Raw genomic sequence first — 22,505 nt, forward strand, 5'->3', positions numbered from 1 at the left:
TATCAATGCCTACAGGTTGTAGACTAGGGTTTTAGTCGGAAGTAGAGGGCAAGTAGATCTCGAAGATTTCAGCCGAAAAGTGCTCGACGATATGAAAACTAGGGTTTTGTGAGACAATGAATCGATGCTTTCTTTGTCCCTCGACTCCCCCTATATAGGAGGCGGAGCCGAGGGATTCGTAATACACAAGTTACGAGTCCGGGAGGGTTTCTAACCCATCCCGCAAGATTACAAGTATTATTTCCTAATACAACTCTAGCTTTCCTTAATAGTAATTTGGGCTTCCGATTCTCCTTATCCTTCGAGTCATGGGCCTTCATTAAACCACTGGGTACCATCTTCGGCAGGCCCATTGGGGATGCCTATGTCAGACGGGCCGGTACTAGGGCCTGCGGTGATGGACAATTGCTCCCCTGCAGCGCTCCTACTACTTCCGACATCATCACTAGCTGAAATAAATTTCACATACACCATCGGCCGTCCGTACATAGCAGCACCAGGTGTGCTTGCAAACCTCATGTACGTACGCCAATTTGTATCATTTTTTACCTCCCGCAAACCCCAACGGGGAGGTCCTGTCCTATCATTCCCTTCTACGCAGATAAGAGACTCAACTTGTCATCCTCATGCCACGCATCCCCGACCAAATGGGACTCGGATGCATTTTCTTACATCCGCAAATGCTGTGTTAACCATATCTATCACTGTAACTTCCATCGAGTCACAGTTCGAGAAATCCACCCCTCCAAATTCATCACGTACGACATCCCCATAGAACACTACCAATTTTTCCCTCGTACCTACCGCACAACCAGATTTTTAAAATAATATTAGTAACATCCTACCTTAAATCATATTCATGTTTTAATAATTTCGTTACATCAGATATTTTAACATGACATTATGACTTTTTCAAAATTACTACTCATTTATTGTTAAAAAGGATTATTTTACCTATAAGAATTCGTCAAACAATAAATTACGCCTCACGATATTTCCAACTAATATCATCCAGCTAACGTGCGTACTCACTTCTTCAATAAATTAGTTCTTTTCCTCATATGTTATAATTTCACTCATACATACAATAATACTAGACTAGCAGATATATGCTCCAATCCACCTAAATTCATCCATTTGTTCATATGTTAAAATTTCACTCATACATACAATAATACTTCACTAGACTACGCAAATTCAATGTTACATGTCTAATTACTAAAGTAAGATACACTGCAGTAGACAGCAAATGGTAACAGAATTTGTGCATGTACGAATATAATCAAATATCTCACATAACTCACCTTGATGTATTAGTCCTTCTACTGCCCCTTCATGCACTTAATCACGCACTTAATCACTAGCTATGCTAATTTTCTGTCTGTTCGTACGAGAGAAGCGAGAGAAGCAAGAGAAGCAGTAGCTGCGCGCGCGTGAGTGAGAACTTGCTCTGTGAGGAGTGAGCAGCAGCTGCTTTTAAAGCATGCGGAGTCAGACTGCTGAAGCACTTTCGGTGGTCTATTTCTTGTATCTGTCGAGTCATGTCTGCACCAAATGCATGCGAATCGGGCGAGTTACACCCATACAGCATCGAAATCAGCTGCAGTCCCTCCATTCACGCGCCACAGCCAAAACCATAGCAAAAAAGCAAAGCAATCAGCTGAAAAGCAATGCGTGGGAATCAGTGCTCGTGGGAATCAGTGCAGCAGGCCTGCTGCGTTTGTCGGGCCGGCAGCTGACTTGCCGCCACAGCCGGTGGAGGCGGGGGGCCATGTCAGCGTGCCGCCCTTGTCCGTGGCGGCAGGGCCCACCTCGGTCGACGGGCGTAACGGCGGGTGACGGCGACCATGAGCGAGCGGACGTGCCGCCACAGCCCACGGCGGCAGGGCCTGCCGCCACAGCCGGCGGCGGCACCTGCCACGTGTCGGCTGGCGAGCGTGCCGCCATGGCACTTTTGCCATTTTCACTCACGGTGGTCCTTTTTGCCATTTCATTGGGGCAGGTGGTCCTTTTTGCCAAAAATTCTAGTATCATATAGAAGTATCATGTGTATGATACTACTCTCTCTCACACACAGTTTATTAGGCGTGCGCGTACCCCTAGGTCGCAAATTTGTCAAGTTAGTATTAGTTATATGTTATAAAAAATTATATCATTAGAAAGTTTAGATGTTCTATTTTCTAATGATATAATTTTTGCGTTATATAATTTAAAGTGAGATGGAGGGAGTACTATATAATTTAAAGTTTGCGTTCTATTTTCAAATTTGTGACCTGGAGATGCGGGGAATACTAGTAAAGTGAGATGGAGGGAGTACTATATGTTATTATGTCCATAATGCATGGTATCATATACTAGTATCATAATCTTCTTATATTAATTGATTTGTAGAATCTCAATGCAAATATATTTATTTGATATTAAATTTTCTAGTATTACGTGCTATGATATGGTATCTACTTATGATAGTACTACTATTTCTCATCTTTAATTGCACTGCCACATCAGCTTTATTGCATGCATAGGATGCATGATATACTACCTATGATACTCCTATTATGGGTAGTCTAAGGAGGACAAGCTTAGCTAAAGCCCATGTGAATGCATGTGTACTATGCTGACATGAACATGGTTAGTAGACTTGTAGACAAATAAAACCAAGATTTGTCAGTCTTACAATGCAATAATGTCATCCGCATATCAATCCAGAACATGTGAGTATTTGATACTCACACAGTTTCAAACTAATCCCTTGAAGTTCAAGGTTTGTCCTTTGTCAAAATAATCTAAATTGATTGAGTCTGTAGAAAAAATGTTAATGCCACTAAATTGTCATTATAGATATCAATATATTTTTCTGTGAAAATCGAGCAATAAGTTGTTATAGTTTCATTACAGATAATCCTAGAACATAGAGGAAAGTCAAACATCTACATGTAGATCCAAAATATTGACGTATTTTCAGGTTTATTGTCTTAAAATACTTTCACCAAGTTGACATCACCTAACGTTTGAACTTAATCTCAGACATGAATATTTGAGATATTTATATAATGGTCGACTCGAAACTACAAGTGGCGACCAATAAGCACGGCAAAGACAACTAGGATCCATCTTCTGGTTTCCCTTGCCTTCCATTCCCCGGCCGGTCATTATGCACAAGCTCGTATGCTCTGCTTTTCTTCTGCTCCTCCTCTCGTCATCCACGGCGGGGGACCCCGGCGTCCCGTGCTACCAATCCATCTTCAGCTTCGGCGACTCCTTCGCCGACACGGGCAACAACCCCGTCGTCTTCCAATGGTACTCCATCTTCGACCCGGTGACGCGACCTCCGTACGGCACCACCTTCTTCGGCCGCCCAACGGGCCGGAACGGCGACGGCCGGCTGATAATTGATTTCATCGGTAGATAATCTGCATTTCAGTTTTTGTCCTAGCGGCCTGGCTATTCACTCGATAACTCTAGGTTCTTTGCGGGAGCAGCTGAAAAGCTGGGTCTGCCTTACGTGCCGCCCACCCTGGCGCACAACGGCAGCTTCCGTCAAGGGGCCAACTTCGCCGTCGGCGCCGCCACCGCTGTGGACGCCGGATTCTTCCACGAGAGGGGCATTCCCGGTGCCCCCAGCAAGTTCCCCCTCAACACCAGCTTAGGCGTGCAGCTGGAGTGGTTCGAGTCGATGAAGCCCTCCTTGTGCCGGACAGCCCGAGGTTAGTATCTACTTGTTGGCGTGTTTGATGCATGATGCGAGCTGGAATGATGGATAGGGATGCGTGCAGAGTGCGAGGAATTCTTCGGCAAGTCCCTCTTCTTGGTGGGCGAGTTCGGAGTCAACGACTATCACCTCTTTTTCCAGAAGAAAATGGTAGATGAAGTCATGTCCTTCGTTCCACATGTGGTGGCGACCATCTCCATGGCCATCGAGGTACTGCCTGCTCTCATCCGTCAGTTCACTCATGGAGATCGATGTGCTGCACTGAACCAATGCTAAGTCCATTGCGATGTCAAGTACAGAGGCTGATCATTGAGCATGGCGCCAGGAGCCTGGTGGTTCCCGGCGTGATCCCGTCAGGATGCTCGCCGCCGATTCTGGCCAAGTTCGCCGGCGCCTCGCAAGCAGCGTACGACTCTAAGACTGGCTGTCTGAAAGAGTACAACGAGCTGGGTTTGCGCCACAACTCGCTGCTGCAGGCAGCCCTTGCTAAGATCCGGGCCAAGCACCGGGACGTCATGATCGTCTACGCCGATTTCTTCGGCCCCATCATGGAGATGGTGGAGTCACCTCGCAAGTTTGGTCAGCGCTAGCTCAACTGGCTCTACGTTCAAACTAAGACAGAAGTTTCAGGCATGAATACAGATTTGATGATTCCATTATTGCAGGTTTTGAGGAAGACGTGCTAACAGTGTGCTGTGGAGGCCCCGGAAGGTACAGGGTCAACGCGACGGTTCCATGCGGCGATGCAGCTGCAACCACGTGCCGGCGTCCGTCCAATCGGCTCTACTGGGATGGCGTCCATCTCACCGAGGCGGCTAACCGTCACGTCGCGGATCGATGGTTGGCCCAGATGAACGCATTTGGGAGAGCCGGCTGCAAGAAACCAAGTTCGTCGTGAGCCAGCCATAACAACCAAGCTTTTCTGAATCTGCATGTGTTTTATTTCATGTCCGTCTTATATTCAAATTCTCATACTGTATTGGTCTTTTGGAGGCATGTAAAAGGCCGGTCGTCATTTCAAATTCTTGTACCCAAGATCCTTAGAGCATCTCCAACATGCACCCAAAAAAGTCTAGGCACGCTAAAAACGATTTTTTTGGGCGCGGGGGGTGCAACTCGGCACTCCAGCAGTAAAAACGAGCACGGTAAAAAAATCAGCGTGCGATATTGCGGCATTGCGCGCGACATATTTGACGCATCCGTTCCAGCGCGCGGCAAAACAACTTGTCACGCGTGAAAACGCACGCTCGCTTTTCCCCTTCCTCGCGCCGGCGATGGACGGCCACGTTGTCCCTCCCCAACCCAATCCCGCCGGCATAGATGGACTATCCCCGCCTTCCACATCAAATACCGCGGCCGCTGTGGGAAACCCTAGCGTAGGGGTGGTGCGCAACCTCTTCGTCGCACCCCGGCCGAGTGGGGCGGCCGAAATTGTTGCGCAGGCGCCAACAGTGGCTGCTAGGAAATCCGTCCCCAAGCGCCCGTCATCTGCTGCTGCGCCAGCGGCCGTGGCAGCGCAGAAAAAGCAGAAGGCGCCCGCTGCAAAGAGGACCAAGGTGACCGCCGCGTCAGCTGCTGCTTCAGCGGCTTCCCAGTTCCAACTGCCGCCGCCTCCACCGCTGGCCCCACATGCACGATTGGCACCAGCAGCACATGCCATTGCGGCAAGACAAGGCTCCAGGAGAAGAGGGCGAGCTGCTTGGACCCAATCCCCACCTGCGACAAGGTTTGCGACAAGAAGTTGCCGTGTGGGGTGCATCGGTGCAAGGTTACATGTCATGAGGGGAAGTGTCCGCCGTGCTTGGTACGCGTCGAGCGGAGGTGCCGCTGTGGCTCATCAGATGGTGGAGTGCTACATGGTCACAGTGGAAGAGTTCCATTGCAACAAGCCCTGTGGCCGCAAGAAGAACTGTGGTAGGCACAGGTGCAGTGAGTGTTGTTGCCCGATGTCGAAGCCATTTGCTCAGCATGAAGGTGACAACATGGATCGTCATTTCTGCCAGATACCATGTGGCAAGAAGCTCCGGTGTGGGCAGCACGGATGCTAGCATCTCTGCCACAGTGGTCACTGCGATCCTTGCCGCGAGACCATATTCAGTGATCTCACTTGTGCCTGTGGCAGGACATCTATTCTGCCACCACAGCCGTGCGGCACACCAGCTCCATCATGCCCGCACCAGTGCATTGTCCCTCAACCTTGTGGGCATCCAGCTTCGCATCAATGCCATTTTGGAGACTGCCTGCCTTGGGTGGTGCCTGTAATGAGAGAATGCACTGGGGGACATGTGATGTTAAGGAACATCCCTTGTTGTTCAAAGGACATCCGATGCAACCAACCCTGCGGTAAGAACCGTCAATGTGGACTGCACGCTTGCGCCAGGACTTGCCATCCTTCCCCTTGTGATCCGCCGCCTACAAATGGAGAGGCTAGTTCAAGCTCTGGGAGCAAAGTTTCATGTGGACAGTTATGCAGTGTCCCAAGGAGGGAATGCAAGCACACTTGCAATACCCCATGCCACCCATTATCACCTTGCCCAGACATTAGATGTGAAGTCCGTGTGACTATTACCTGTTCTTGTGGCCGTATCACTTCAACTGTGCCGTGCAGTGCTGGTGGATCATACAATGGTGATAGTATGTTTGATACTTCCATCATACAGAAGCTGCCAATGCCTCTCCAGCCATGAATTCAAGCGGGATGAGGGTACCTCTTGGGCAGAGGAAGCTTTGCTGTGATGAGGAGTGTGCAAAAATGGAGAGGAAAAGGGTCCTTGCTGAAGCTTTCGACATCCTACCGCCCAATCTAGATGCATTGAATTTTGGTGAGAACTCAAGCGCATCGGAATTGCTTTCTGATCTTCTCCATCGAGAGCCAAAGTGGGTGCTGGCCATAGAGGAGCGGTGCAAATTTCTTGTGCTTGGAAAGGCGCGAGGGAATTCTTCAAGTAACATCAAGGTCCATGTGTTCTGTCAAATGACGAAGGACAAGAGGGATGCAATCAGGCTCATTGCAGATAGGTGGAAGCTGTCTGTTCAGGCTGTTGGTTGGGAGCCCAAGAGTTTTGTTACCATCCATGTCACACCCAAGTCGAAGGTGCCTGCTCGTGTTCTGGGCTCCAAAGCTGGTATCCCTGTCCCGGCTTCCCATCCTTACTTTGATCCCATGGTGGACATGGACCCGAGGCTCGTTATTGCAATGCTGGACCTGCCAAGGGAAGCTGATGTTAGCTCCCTGGTCTTGAGGTTTGGCCGGGAGTGCGAATTGGTTTTCCTGAATGACAAGAATGCCTTGGCGGTCTTCCGTGATCCAGCTAAAGCAGTGACAGCGCTGAGGCGGCTGGACTATGGGTCTGCTTACCAGGGGGCTGTGATGTTTTACCCAAGCAGCATCACTCAGGCTTCTTCATCAGGAAATGTGTGGGTTCGGGCACAGAGGGACGGAGGATCCACTGCACAGGGCAGTGCCAATCCATGGAAGAAGGCTAGTGCCTCTGAGCCTGGATCATCTGGAGACTGGACAGTACTCGGTCATTCTCTTGGGACGAGTGTGATTGGTCAAGCTCCAGGCTCAGCTTGGAGGCAGGCTGATACCCCTAGCCAGGTCATGGGTACAAATAGATTGAATGCTCTGCAGTCTCCTGCTGGCACAAGCACCCTGCCAGCCAACAAACGCAAGCCTGATCTTCGCACTATGCTGGGTCCAGAGCACAGAGCGTTGGGCAAGCACTGCCCAAGCTCCAGCCGGACCTCGAAGTGGAAAACTGGGAAGAATCGTGCGAGTGATGAGGTGTAGGTGGTTTGGTCGAGATTCCTTGTTTTTGTTTAGATATCGTTCAGAAGTACTGATTTTATCGCCGGGGCAATCCCCATGTAAGGCTGCTGCTTATTTTGCAGAGCTTCATTTGAACTAAGAAGAAACATGACATAAATTTGCCTTCTACTCTCTGCTCGCTTTCTGTGTTTATGGTACTTTGTGTGATCTTAATGCTTTCTTACGCAGTAATGCAAGGGAAATGCCGTGCAGATTTTGCTTCTGTTCCAAAGTGTTGATATGTAGTCAGCTCCGAAGTTCTTCTATCCGTGTGGTCTTAATGCTCGAGTTACAGTATCCACCACAGAATTTTACAAAAGGAATTTTTCTATTATTAGCTTACGAGATTACCAACACAGTCGATTCTTCACCAACATTACATGATTGTGTAGCACACTGTTTTCCGATGATGGATTGGTGTTATATCTCTGCAGTGTCAGGTTTAATCAGATTTGGAAAGCTACTACTGTGTCTAGTGGTTTGCATAGGGAATTTTTTTTTGTATCTGCAGGTCAGCAGGTGGTAAGTTCCATCTATCCAATAAATGGTCAGGCTTGATACCCTAAAAAGTACAACAGTGAGTTACCTGCCCATTTAGTGGAAGTTTACCCAATGCATGCACCTTGGGACTTTAGCTTCAGTTTGCAGCATTACACCTTGATATTTGGATTTTTGCTTGCACTGTGGAGTTGGTCTTATTCAGGACACGCAGTTGATGTTCGATGGAATGCCTCAGTTGGATGTGTGTTTTCGTATTATGTTTCATGTTGGAAAAAACAATCGTCGACATTTATTTATAATCAAAAATGTGCACCGATGCATTAAATAGTTGTTGTATGCATAATTGTTTTTGTTGGGTTTTACCTCCTAGTTGAATAGTTTATGTATTGCATCAAGTTGGCTAGCTTTCATCCATCAAATCACATATTTAGCCTTCTTAATAAACTAGAATGTACAATAATAAATACTTGTACATGATGATGCAAAGCTTTTGGTGGTTATATTAAGAAATAGATACATACACACATAATATTTTCTTACTGTCCTTGCATGCTATTCTTCAGTTCATTGATTTGGATCCTGTGCCAGCCTTTTCATCTTTTAGTTGTTTATTAATAGGCCATCACTTTCTAAAGTAAAATTCTTTAATTGGACTTTTTGCTACATACTCTAAAGCAATTCTACTTGTATTAATTTTCAGATTTATGTCGGTTTCATATTCCTTGCCTGTTCCTTTTTACTGCGAGGTGCGCTCCCTGTCCGTTTGTGTGGTTGCTCTGAGGTCAAGTCGCACCTCCTCTGTTGATGTGTTACAGATATTGTGGTTAGTGATGTGATAGTTCTGTTCATTTCCTAATGTATCAAATATCTACCAGATGTTTAATATTCATTCATAATTCTGTGAATCCTTGTGAGAACAAACTTTTCCTGAATACTTAACTGAAAAACATTACTAAATACAAAATAGATGTGGTTCCCTTTGTCTGTTTAAACATCACAACTGCAGAATTGGTTGGATCTCATACCAAATGTTTTGATCATTACTAAGTTCAATCCAACATATCCTTGGAATGATTTCAATCAGAATGCACGTCAGATTTAGCATCCTAGAACGTTCTCTAGAACACATGTCTACATCTAAACTCACCTTTGCGGCATGTTTTTCATCTAGAACGCTCACAGAACAATAAGTTGCAATATTTTCCCGTCATGCACGTTCTCCCTCCCTTTCCCTTCTCGTTGCTATCACGGCCCTGGCTTACACATGCTAGGCTGTGGCCTGTGGCAGGCAAGGAAGGTGAGGCCTCCCTGTCAGTATGCCTGTTTGGTGACCGTCGGCCCTCAAGCCTCTCCCACACGCTGGTCGCTGGCCTTCGCCACCGGTGATCCACCATGCTGCTTGCTGGCCTCGTCTTCTGTACTTAAGAGCATCACTAGTAGAACCCCTAAACCGTCAAATCCTCAAAGCAGTTTAAGGGTTGAGAATGGGCATTTTTTGGCACTTTTGAGGGGTGAAAAACAGGGGCAAATACTAGAACCCTCAAACCCTTAAAAACATTCATGATATATCACAATTGTTCATAGGTAGACACTGACATTGACACTAGGTAGACACTGACATTGACACTTGGTAGATAGTTACTAGGTAGACACTGACACCATCTAGGGTTTATCCCAGAAGTCCTCATCGAAATCGGAGCTGTCGCCATCCTCCGCGGCCTTCTTGGCGGCTTCCTCCGCGGCATCATCGGCCTCCATCTCCGTGACCATCTTGTCGTACCAATCGGGATCCTCCGCGGCCTTCTGGGCGGCTTCCTCCGCGTCATCCTCGGCCTCCATCTCCGCGATCAGCTTATCGATCCAATCGGGATCGTCGTCGTCGGAGCTATCGTCAACTACGATAGTGGGAGGCGGCGCCGAGGATGAAGACGGTCGAAGGCGGCCGCCGCAGCTCGCTTCACCGCCAGTTGCGCGTAGAACTCGAGCTCCTCTGCGACATTCTGCGGATGCGGCGCACGGAAGGCGGCCATTTCCGCCTCATCGCGGTTCCGGATGGACATCCGCATGTATTCCCGGCGGACAGCGCGCTCCTCGGCGCGAGGTAACGACGCTGAACGGCGACGCCACGAACTCGGCCGCCGCGAGGTTGTCGACGTCGAAGAAGTTCCGTGGCCCGGCGCCGTCGTCGTAGCGCCACACCATGACGTCGTACGCGCGGGCGGCGAGTTTGGCCGAGTCGAACGTCCCGAGCCAAAACCGCTCGCCGCACGCCGTGGTAGCCGGTGGACGAGCGCGGCAGGGCGCGGAGCGGCGGCATCTCCACGGCTCGGGGCGGCGCGGCGGGGCGGTAGGGGTCGGCGGCGGCGCGGAGGTGGGAGGCGCGGCTCGGGGAGGCGGGGTGGCAGGAGTCGGGGAGGCAGGGGTCGGCGGCGGCGCGGGGAGGTGCGGGAGGCGGGCGGCAGGGCGTCTCGGGGCGGCGGCTGGCGGGGAGGCGCGGATCCGGGGGCGGGGAGCTCGCGGCGGCGGCAGGGGTCGCGCGGAGGCGGGCGCCGGCCGGAATCGCGGCGGAGGCGGGCGGCGGCGCGGAGGCGGGAGGTTGGGAGGGGAAATTTCCCTCCCGCGCGACGCAGGAAGAGGAGTGCGGGTTGGGGGCTGTTTGGCCTCCCCAACCCCTACTTCTACAGGTTGAAAATGGGTTTGAGGGTTGGGCCTTTAAATTTTTTTGATGGTTTGAGGGTTTAGGGGTTCTAGTCTACCCGTTTTTCCTCTCACAAACTGTAAAAAAGCAGTTATTTTTTAGGGTTTGAGGGTTTAAGGGCTGCTCTAATATATGGCTGAATGGCTGAAACGCATCGCGTTGGGTTCGCCAGTCTCCTCCTCCAACCCGTTTCTTGTTGCCCATGTCGTACTTCTTTGAGACACAAGTGATGGTGTTCAGCGATCAGCTGCAACAACAATTCAGCCTGTAGGTTATTGTGTCATATCATTTCAATCTATTTTTTCCAAATTCTTCATATCAGTGCCTATTAAATAGTCACATATCCATAGATATTTATCATGTTTATGTTAAAATCTCTAAACATATAATAATTCACAGTTTTACAGACTGAACTATACTGTTTTGTCATGTTTTCTTCAGATTCTTGATCAGGTTCTCCTTTGCAGGGGAAACACATTGTCAGTGGTGCTGTTTATAAGTAAGTTATGATTCCCTATCACTTGGTTTGTCTTATTCACCAGGTTCATGCCCGAAGAATTTGAAATATTAAAAGGTATGAACACGAACCATGCCACTTAGAGCTCCTGCGCCTGTCCATGCAGTGATTGGTTAAAAGTGCTCTCTAGCTGGTTATCACCATGGATGATGCCAAATCACCATGGATCATATGAAGCTTTGTGAGTTGCAGTGACATATGATGATTTAATAGGATATCAGGTTTTGAATTTGGTGAGCAGAAAAATTGTAGAAAATCAATAGTGAAATGCTCACAGTATGTTTCCATTCACATGATCACCAGGTCCACTTTGTTTGGAGTAATGCTAGGATACATGTCGATAGCTGTACTGATCTCAGCTTGGTTCTGTCACTTTTTCTTTACTCTTAGGTTTATGTGTTGAATTAAAATATCGGGTCAAGTGCTGCCACAACATACATGTTATATTGGGTTTTCATCAGTCCTTAGTACTCCCTGTTATTGTGGTCTCTTTTTGGTACTCGTAAGTTTTTTGGTAAGTAAACATCGGCATATCATGGTTGTTTAATAGAACCCCCAAATGCCCAAATAGGGAATCTAGCTATTTGAACTAACAATAATAGAATCCCCAAATGCCCAAATAGTTTTCATCAGTCCTTAGTACTCCCTTCATTCGAACTAACAATAAATAATCCATAAATTTGCTCCCGTCTGCTCACTTCCTGGGTTTGGATGGTACCTTGTGAATCTCAAGCATGTGTATTCTCCTTATAATTGGGCTGTGCCGTTCTGGTGCTGATATTTTCTTATCTAGTAGTGATGGGGAAATTGCCGTGCAGATTTTGCCTCTGTTCCAAGTGCTGATATGTGGAGCTGCCTGTGGATGCTTTGGCTTGCGCTGCGTACAGTTGTGATGTGTGGTTCTTGATCGAAGTACTGTTGTACTGTGACAGCAAATGGTTCTCTGCTCGATTGATCATTGATTCCCGTTTTCTAAACATCTCGCTAACCGTACCGCGTGTGACGCGTCTTGCAGTTGGTTTCTACCCATTTCGGTACGATGAAAATGGATTCCTCGCATAACGAAATATACAATATATTTGTTACTCGGACTAACCAGAAAGTCTGGAGTTTTTTTTAGACACCGATGTTCCAGTATTATAGTTAGCCTGCAAAGTTTCAAATTGTTATGTTATGTTATTTGGGAGAAGCAAAACGATGGCCTAGATAAAAAAAACTTCTCCTCTCACAATCAATTCATGTCCTTTTTGACTATTTTACTCTAATAAAAAAGGGGAAAGTTGTGTACCTTTTGACCATTTCACTTCATCATCTGTCTATAATTTTCATGAGCTCCACTTTCCCCACCTTCGCCGGCCGGTTCGATCTGCAGCAGCAGCAGCAGCAGCAGCAGTGGCGATTAAGCTACGTTGGATCCTGGTGGACGCTCCTCTGAATTCGCAGGTAAGAACTCGTCCTCTCATAATCAGTTCATATCCTCCTGCTAGCTAGTTGTTGTGCTGATCATTTCGTACTGAATTGGTAGGTGAAAACTGCACATTAACCATGGTAATAGAAGCCGCAATCGTACTGATCGGGTGGTTCGTCGTGCCGGTCGTTAATGAGCTGATCCAGGCGGCGCGCGAGTACGCAGGCAAGAAGTTATCGTCGCCGGGCAAGGAGCTGAAAGAACTGGAGGAAGGTCTTGCTGAGATCAATAGCATGGTGGGTGTAGAAGCAGAAAGGAAGTCAATCCGAAGAGACCGCAAGGTCGTCATGGAGAGTCTGCTGCGGCTCAAAGGCGCCGCTCAGGCCGCCGAGAGTATCTTGGGCGATCGCCGCACCACCGGGAAAGCCATGGAATTCTCCGTGGACTACTTGAGCAAGAGTCTGGACCGGGAGACGGAACTCCGCCCCCAAGGCCTGGAGAGTATTCCTCTTCTCGTTGATTCGTTCCTCGAGAAAATGGAAGCTATTCTGCGGAAGGAAAACGTAGAAGCTACCGATCCAAGGCAGCAGACTCTGCGGAAACTGACAGGATCAGCTACATCTCTCCGGAAGCCTGTTTCGAGCAAACCAGAGGACGAGCCTGTTTCGAGCAAGCCATTGGAGCAGCCTCGAGAGGGAAGGTCTCTCCGCAAGCCAGTTTTGAGCAAGCCATTGGAGCAACCTAATGAGGGAAAGTCTCTTCGCAAGCCTGTCTTAAGCATGCCATTGGAGCAGCCTCGAGAGGGAAGGTCTCTCCGCAAGCCAGTTTTGAGCAAGCCATTGGAGCGACCTAATGAGGGAAAGTCTCTTCGCAAGCCTGCCTTAAGCATGCCAGTGGAGCAGCCTCTCCAGGGAAAGTCTCTCCGTAGGCCAGTTTTAAGCATGCCAGTGGAGCAGGCTCTGGAGGAAAAGTCTATCCGCAAGTCAGCTTTAAGCATGCCATTGGAACCTATCCGCAAGCTTGTTTTAAGCATGCCAGTGGAGCAGGCTCTGGAAGGAAAGTCTATCCGCAAGCCAGCTTTAAGCATGCCATTGGAGCCTCCAGAGGTGAAGTCTCTCCGCAAACCTGGTTTGAGCAAGCTAGCGGAGGGGAGGTCTCTGTCAGCGGAGGGGCCTCCAGAGGGGAAGTCTCTCCGCAGGCATTCGAATTGACCCAGGTTCACCACGACACTAAGTTTAACGTGGACGCTTCTTTTTTGATGTTTTCGCTTGTCATAGGGTGGTTGTTGGTCGATCTTGTGTTGTCGGTCTAAATGTTTTTCCCTTCCATTATTGCGTCCTTCGGCTTGATGAAGATTTTTAGTATTTCAATAATTTGTTCTCTGCTCATTCACTGGAAGACTAGTACTTGTAATTTGTTGTTCAGATTTTGCCTCTGTTCCAAGTGCTGATAAGTGGAGGTGCCTGTGGTCTGTGGATTCTGTGGCTTGAGTTGCGTACAGTTGCGATGTGTGTTTCATGATTATTTTACTTTTGTACTGTGACAGCAAATGGTTCTCTGCTCAATTGATTCCTATTTTCAAAAAATCTTAATGGTACCATGTGTCCTATGGTAGGTTTCTACACATTTCGCTATGATGAAAATGGATTCCTTACATGAAGAAGTGTGCAATATATTTGTTAGTACAAGGACTAGCTAAAAAGGCTGGAGTTATTTTTCAAAAACTGCTGACCTGCAAAGTTTCTAATTGTTATGTTTTGTTATTTGGGAGAAACAAATAAGATAGCCTCACAAGTTTAGCAAAGGGGTATGTACCTATGGTGGGAAAGAAGTATACATACCCCCATAAGTTATATTATCAGTTTGCCAACCTACCTGAATGGAAGAAGTGATTTCAGGGTATTCCGATGATGGGAAGGCTAGAAAATTAGTCGCTAAAGCTAGTTGTCACTTCTGATGAATCTTCATTGTTCGCTTTTGAAAATGGAATGATCAAGCAAAAAGGGCACATCTAGATTGGCAACAATCAACTACTGAAGCAGAAAATCTTCTTGACTTTTCATACCGGTTCACATCAAAATATAAATTATGTGGCCAGAGATGAAAAAACACATTTAATTGTCTCTTTAGACTTGTCAGGCTTGTCAGCGAGCTAAGCCTGAACTTGTCAAGTACCCTGATCTGCTAGAACCTTTGTGGGTGTCAAGTACCCTGATCTGCTAGAACCTTTGCGGGTACCGAAGGGTTGCCATGGATTTCGGTTACCTTGTCAGGTCAGTACAATTGTCTGTTGTTGGTGGTTGACAGGTTTTCAGGTTTTGGGCATTTTATTCCTCTGGCGCATCCTTACACGGCTTCCAAGGTAGCTCCTCTGTTTGTGGACACTCTGTTTTTAATTCATGGTGTCAGTGCATCACCACTCATCACCCCCATACGGGCGTGCTGGCAGGTAACCCCTATATAGGGGGCACCAGCGTCCAGCCACATCCCCCAAATGTCCACCCCAAATTTCAAACTTAAAAACATAGAACGAATCGTCGATCAAAAGATTTCGCGCCCATCAAAAAGGACCAATGTCTCGACGAACACATTGTCGCAAAGGGAAAGTCTTGACGAACACATTGTCGCAACATAGCAATGTGTAGAGAACCAAAAAAAAATGAAGGCACGCAGGCCGACCGGCATTACATAGCGGCTGGAATCAAGCAATTTCCTCCACCGGGGAATCGGGGATGATGGTCGGCGTCGTCGGCGTACCAGTCGGCGATGCTGGTGTGGATGTTGGAGTAGTAGCCATCGCAGGAGTCGCGGTGCTGGACAGGGGCGCTGGTGGAGCTCGACTCTCGGCTAGGATCGTGGCGTGCTGCTCGGCGCACCACGCCTTGACGTCGTCGTCCATGTCGCTGGTGCCGACGAACATGCGCTAGGTCCTCCTTTGTAACATCCCAAGTTTTCAAATTCAATAAAGACAAGAAATTCAATTTCCCAAATTTTGGACACATATAGTGCTATGCATAATTGATCATGCTTTCTTGTATGCATTTGCCATGATGAGTGTTTGTTTGTGGTTTTTATATGCTTAAACCCTAAACCAAGATCAACAAACCCTAAATTGAGAGAAATAAAAGAAATGGAAAAGAATCCCATTTTCCCTCTCATACACATTTAGCCAAATTTGCAAATCATCAAACAAGGCCTCATTTGCTTGTGCCATTGTTTGTAAAACACTTATATATCAATAAGAAACACTCTTGCATCAAAGAAACACAATTCAAATCAAAGAAGAATTCAAATTCTACATACATGTGATAATGGTCAATTGGTCACTTTATATTTTCTTACCTACTTTGCACCCCTGGTTTGGATATTTATTAAACCAAACTTGACCAACACTTTCCACCTCATCCAAGACCTTGTCAAGTTAAACATTTTTGGTCTTGACCATGAGTGTTGACTCTGCCTAGGTTGACCAGAAAAGAGATGCCAAGTTGAGACATTGAAACAAAGAGAAGATGATCTCAATTTTGAAAACTTGCAAACCATCACCAAATTGACCACCACCACCACCATTCTACCTCTTTAAATATATGAATGAGTTGCACCAAAAAGATTTTCAAAATTTGAATAAAAATTTCATGCGGCCATTGTATCGAACACTTGGCAGGCAACATTTCAGATTTGCAACACACTTCTTTGTCCACTGGTTTTTGGGCTAAACCACTTTTGGTTTGTGATCATTTTGATCTCCTGCATCCCCTGCATCAGTGCACGTCCTTGCTCTTGCTGGTTAAAGTGTGGAGAAAGCAAAATTCATCACCATACCGTGCCATGCCGACCCCCTTGCTCTCTTTCTCTCTGGCCTCTCTCTCTCTCACTTTCACCTTGTCTAGTACACGCCCCAGACCTTGCTGATCATGACCATGCACGGCCTGAGCGCGCGCGAGGCTGGCATTGGCCAGGCGACGCACGCCCAGAACCATGCCAGTGCACGCCAGTACGCGCGCTCACCGCGTACTGGACGCGCCAGAGCGTCGTTCGCCCCGTCGACTCAGTCCTTCTCCTGCATCCCTACCACTGCGTCGAGCACCTCCTCCCTCTCCTCTAGCTGCTAGACATACTCCATCACGCGCAGAGGCCATGTCGCCGTCGTCCTCGTCGGAAAAGCGCCGCAGTACCGCATCACTTGATACATGCTCCCGATCGATTCCGTCCAGCTTTTGCAGCGCCGAAAGATGGTTCAGCATCGCCATGCCGCCGCCCATCGATTGATGTCCTTGTCTTGCCCTTTCGCACGCCGGAGACGCCGCGCCATGGACGCCCTCTCACAGCACCCGCGGCACCCAACTCAACACTATAAATAGAGCAGCCCCGAGCACAAACCATTCACACCATCTCACTCTCCTCCCTTCACTGCTTCTCCTCGCACCAGTAGTTCATCCAATTACCGCCGGAGTCGCCGCCATTTGAAGATCGGAGCCGCCGGAGCCCGGAGATCCTTGCCATCAACTGGAGCTTCCCCACGCCTCGCCGCTTGTACCAGGAGCATCGTCGTCCTCGCCAACATCGCCGTGAACCTCGCCATCGACCGCGGGAATGCCGGTAGGCCCTCCGACCCCCTAGGCTCGCCGCCAGAGCTACGGCTTCTCGCCGGAGAAGAAGATGATCGTGCGCCACACGATAACCCTCTAATCCAACGATCCACCTCGCGCGTACCGTTTCGCTGAGTTAAGAGACACTGACGGGTGGGCCCCACCTCGTCAGACAGCCCACTCGCACAGGCCACGTTGCTGGGCTGGGTTTGTCTGTTTGAATCGTTTTGGGCCCGTAGGCTTTTCCCGCGTGGCCCAACATTTCAAATTTCGATTAATTCGTTTCAGCTCAAACCAAATACTGGTGTCCATTTCAAATTTGAATAGTTTCAAATCTACTACACCAAATTTAGCAAACTTGATATCTCTGGAAAGCTCAAGAAATTATCTAAACAATGCCACTGGTCTCACCTCCAATTTCATAGTAGTTTTCAAATGATAAAAATGACAAGGCAGAGACTTTTACAAATTGAAACTTTAATTAAAATTCAACCATAATTGATTTTGAGTTGATTCCAACTCTCATAAATCACAATTGATGTCCTCTATTCGATTCTGCAAAAAGATAACCAAGTTGTTTGTATGATCATGGACTAGATCAAAATAATGGCTATGGAGCTATTTCTAGTGCATTTAAATCTTATATTTCAAATTCTTTAAATAGTATGAGGGCTCCTCTCTCATTTAAATCTTGATCCTAAGTAATTCAATAAGAGGTAATGACCTTAGGCAAATGAACCTCTTATTCTATTACTTAGTGATTTTAAATCATTACTATGTTATTCTTAAAATGCATGACGTGTAGCACCTCATTTATATTTATACTCCCACATAATAGATATGAAATGTTGACCTTGGTCAACCTATATTTCATACCTTATTATTATTTGAGGAGATTAAATCTTAATAGGATTTAATGAGAGGAAATTATTTTCTTCAAAGAAGTAAATAGCAAACCAAATCAATAATTGTAATGAGAGGAAATTATTTTTCTCTTAAAGAGGAAAACCCAAGTAAATCACCATGCTAGGAATGATGTGATGCTAGAATAGGTTTGTGTGAATCTTTGGTGTGTTTAGTCAAGCATATAAGTTTGGTTTGGTGATTGTGTACCTCGTATTCGTATATAGACGCTAGTAACGAGGAGTATCAAGAGGAGGAAGGCTACTCCCAGGAGGAGGAGGAAAACTTTGACCACTACCCTGCTCAAGGCAAGCTAACACTCTTGCCAAGTCCTATGTGCAAGGCTCTACAAGAGCAAGGCACCATCACACTTTATGTTATGCCTTGTCAAACTATCCCATGTTTTTACTTTGCAATTACTTTGCTTATGGTATTTTAAAGTTTACTTTTGATTTATGATTCACTTGGTCTAGAGTAGAACAAGAGTCAAAGTAGCTTGGAGCAAATCAAAGCTAGATAGCACCCCTCATGAACTAGTTGCTATTGCTAATCCAATAAAATTTGACTACTCTAGATGGGAACAGGTGAAATAACTTTGAAAGGTTTTGAATGTGAAGGTGACATGAATGACTTGGTGAATTTTGATGAAAATTGACGATTGGGTTTGAATGCGATACCTTTCCAATTATACAAGTACCCCCACAATACCTGATTATGGGTAGGGCTTAACTGGAAATTTGTGTGTCTTAGTATGGGTTCCCTCTAACAAGCATCATAGGGGTTATACCGAGACTGCCTCCGTTAAAAGTGAAGTGATGTGATTATGAGGTGAATGTACGACCCAAGCCCTATGCAGTTCCTGGGTTGACAGTTGGTTTTCACCGGGAGGCCGAGCTCATGGGGAGAGGTGCCTATACTAGGGTATATAAGTGAAAGGTTAAGGTTGATGATCCGCGTACTGAGTTACGATGATTCGGGGTTATCCTCGACGGATGTAATCAAAATTTGTGGCACAAAAGTACAACCTCTGCAGAGTGTTAAACCTATTCGAATAGCCGTGTCCACGGTTACGGACGATTGGAAAGGCCATACTGTTCCATTGTCAGAACTTTTGTCTTAAAAAGGGATGGTGAATTGAAAGGGGATTTGACTTGAATCACAATTGACTTGTGGGAATGACACTAATGTTCCCACTTGAGTTAGTTAGCTAAACTGAGGAGTCTTTACTAAATGCTTACGAAATAAACTTGGCTTTACGCAAATAAACATAGAGCTTAGCACCCCTTAATTAAAAGTTGTTAAGCAATTACTTTGGTATTAGTTTGCGAGTACTTTAAAGTACTCACGGCTATGTCCCTGGCTATTCAAATGCCAGTCTATGAAGAGGAGCCACAGTATCAGGACGACGGACAACAGGACGTCTACGATAACTAGGAGCATCTTCTAACGTCAAGCGTTGCTCCGTGGAATAGATAGTCCACTACTACTTCGCTTCCGCTACTTATTTGTGTTGTTGAACAATCTATTTGTGTAATATTGGATCATGTGATCCATTGTTGTAAGACAAGTATGTGTTGTAATAAATGATGACTCTATGCTACTTAACTATTATGTCTCGCAAAAACAATCTTCCTGGGATTGCGATGTATGATATAATCGGCATCTGGACTTAAAAATCCGGGTGTTGACAAGTTGGTATGAGAGCCATTGTTTGACCTTAGGAGACCCTAGTTAGAATGGACGTCGGAAAAACTTAGTTTCAAATCTAATGAAGTAAATAGTTACGAAAACATATTCACACCCTTACCTTTGAGATCTTTTCAAAACAGCAAATTCATGCTCTTCCTTATAAGTACTTAAAATTTTGAACACTTGCACTTCTCTAACTTACTCATCAAATTCCTCTACAGATGGAGCCGTTCATCCAAACCGAGGTGTACCAGCTGGGAAATGGCGGAGACATGATCTTTGAAAGGGACATTCATGCCCTCTCAGAGTTTCTTGGACGCTCGCCTCATGAGTTCTACGGAGGTCAAGTCAATGACCTGCCTGGAGGACAGCTGCAGTGGGTCGTCATGGCCGACCTTCGCGGGAAGCCTGAGTCCCCAATGTTCGGAAGGATCCAGTTCTCTCTCCGGGAGAACAACTGGGCGGACGGACTCGCACGCGCTCTGCAGGAAGCCCTCGCTCGTCTGTGCGGGCAGAACTCGATGGCCATCCAAGGGGAACGCTTTGCTCACCTCGCAAGGCACACCTCCCTTGGAATACCCATGAACCTGCCGTTCCACCCCGTGCTGAGGCACCATGTGGACCACCTCGACTTCATGTTGTGCGAGACTCGCACGGAGCTAGACAACTCCCGCGCGTACGCCAACCACACCTACCTCCAGCTGGCTCAGCAGGCGGAGACCATCAAGGTCATCGCCAAGGAGCGCAGGGCTCTTCGCCGCCTGAACGTGAAGAAGGACTACACCATCCACCGCCTCAAGGCCAAGATCGCCTCATTGAAGGAGACCGTCGCCACTCAGGCGGAACAGCTCCAGGAACTGGAAGGAGAAGGCGAGGGAGAAGACATCCAGGGAGATGGCTACTCCTATGTGAGCAACGATGATGACTACGAGGAGGAGGAAGACGAAGACCTGGCCTTCCACCCCTATGAGGATGGCCATGAGCACCTGACAGCCGGGATGGATAACACCTTCCCGATCAACGTTGATGGAGAGTAGTTCCACCTGAGCACTTGCGTAGCGTGATTTGTATCGGTCCTTTGTATCAGTCCCTTGTATCGTAGAATGGTGAGAGGGTTCTTCAAACCCTCCGGTGTATTAGTTTGTAATCTGTGCTACTTGAATGAATAAGAGTGTGTTTATTTTCAACATGTCATGAACTCAAGTTTTTAAGCTTTGTGAACTTTACCCCAAAAACAAGCCATAGAAATTTCCCTCTCGTCTCATGATCTATCTCCATATTCATATGGCACCTCTGACTCGCAGTACCAATCAGGATGCGATGATGCAAATGTTGCAAATGCTGATGGCAGATCGAGAGGTTGAAAGAGCTGAGAGACAAGCCAACATCGCTGCCATGCAACAGATTGCACCGAATAACCAAGGCCACGGAAACCATGACCACCCTGGGTCAAAGCTGAAGAACTTCCAGAACACTAACCCACCTGTGTTCAGCAAGACGGAAGAACCCCTTGATGCTGATGATTGGCTCCAGACTATGGAGAACAATCTTGAAGTTGCCGGAGTGGAAGAGAATGACAAGGTGCTGTTTGCCACCAACTACTTGGCAGGACCTGCACGAGCCTGGTGGACGAGTGCCCGCGCATTGAATGCGGGGCAAATGATGACTTGGGCAGATTTCAAGCTCAAGTTCAGCAAGTACCATGTGCCACCGGGTCTGATTAAGAAGATGAGGGACGAGTTCAAGGAACTGAAGCAAGGCCGACTGACCGTGGTAGAATACCGCGACAGATTCCTCACTCTGTCAAGGTACGCCCCGGATGATACCGACACCACCGAGAAGAGGAAGGAGAGATTCCTGAATGGACTGCATGATGAGATGCACATAGTGCTGGTCAACATCCCTTTTGCTGACCTGGAAGCCCTTGTTGACTCCGCCATCCAGATGGAGGGGAAACTGAACCAAGCCAAGGAGAACCACCAGCGCCGCATGATGCACCAGAGTGGGCCCAGCAATACCCCCAGGTTTCGCCCCAGCTCAAGCGGAGGGTTTACCCCCAGAAACAACAAGCCCAGATGCAGACTTCACGTCCGGGTTTTCAGAACCGGAGTCGAGGAAACCCCAGGCCAGGAGGCCACCACAACAACAGCAACTTCAACAACAACAACAACAACAACAACTTCAACCGCGCTCCGCCCAGAGCCCCCAACCACAACAATAACAACTCCAGCACCGCTCCAAGGACTGGGAGCAACGCTGTTCCCATCACCCCCAAGGACAAGTCCACCATCACTTGTTACGAGTGCGGAGTGGTGGGGAACTACTCCAACGAGTGCCCCAAAAGACTCGCCAAGACAGCCGCCAACACCTCTGGCCCTGCTCAGCAGCAACGCCGTGTCGCCAACAGCAAGAAGTTCACCCCCCACAACCCGAACAACCGCAGCGGCCGCCTCTTTCACATGAGTGCGGAAGAAGCCCAGGAAGCCCCAGATGTCGTGCTGGGTATGTTCTCTGTTAACTCAATACCTGCAAGAGTGTTGTTTGATTCTGGAGCATCGCATTCGTTTGTTACCGAAGATTTTGCATGCACTAGTAAGATTCAACCCATCAGTTTGAAGCATGTCATGATAGTTCAAATACCTGGTTCAACAACTAAAGCTAGAAAAATTTGCAAAGA

At 47.5% G+C, this 22,505-nt stretch overlaps 2 protein-coding genes and 1 pseudogene across 2 annotated transcripts; all 3 read left to right on the forward strand.

Moving 5' to 3' along the window:
* The first annotated feature begins 3,154 nt into the window (after window positions 1-3,154).
* LOC124646721 (GDSL esterase/lipase At5g45910-like) lies at window positions 3,155-4,610 on the forward strand. Its single transcript, XM_047186802.1, has 5 exons — window positions 3,155-3,404; window positions 3,483-3,707; window positions 3,777-3,922; window positions 4,012-4,291; window positions 4,378-4,610. Exons 1-5 carry the CDS (start codon window positions 3,155-3,157, stop codon window positions 4,608-4,610), a joined length of 1,134 nt encoding a protein of 377 aa, XP_047042758.1.
* Window positions 4,611-4,986: 376 nt separating this feature from the next.
* Window positions 4,987-7,495, forward strand: LOC124646731 (annotated as a pseudogene).
* A 5,123-nt stretch (window positions 7,496-12,618) lies between these two features.
* LOC124675194 lies at window positions 12,619-13,885 on the forward strand. The gene is made up of 2 exons (XM_047211263.1): window positions 12,619-12,682; window positions 12,765-13,885. Exon 2 carries the CDS (start codon window positions 12,785-12,787, stop codon window positions 13,856-13,858), a length of 1,074 nt encoding a protein of 357 aa, XP_047067219.1. The 5' UTR covers window positions 12,619-12,682; window positions 12,765-12,784; the 3' UTR covers window positions 13,859-13,885.
* Window positions 13,886-22,505: the final 8,620 nt, after the last annotated feature.

Source organism: Lolium rigidum, chromosome 1 (genome assembly GCF_022539505.1).
Source record: "Lolium rigidum isolate FL_2022 chromosome 1, APGP_CSIRO_Lrig_0.1, whole genome shotgun sequence".
Taxonomy (NCBI): domain Eukaryota; kingdom Viridiplantae; phylum Streptophyta; class Magnoliopsida; order Poales; family Poaceae; genus Lolium; species Lolium rigidum.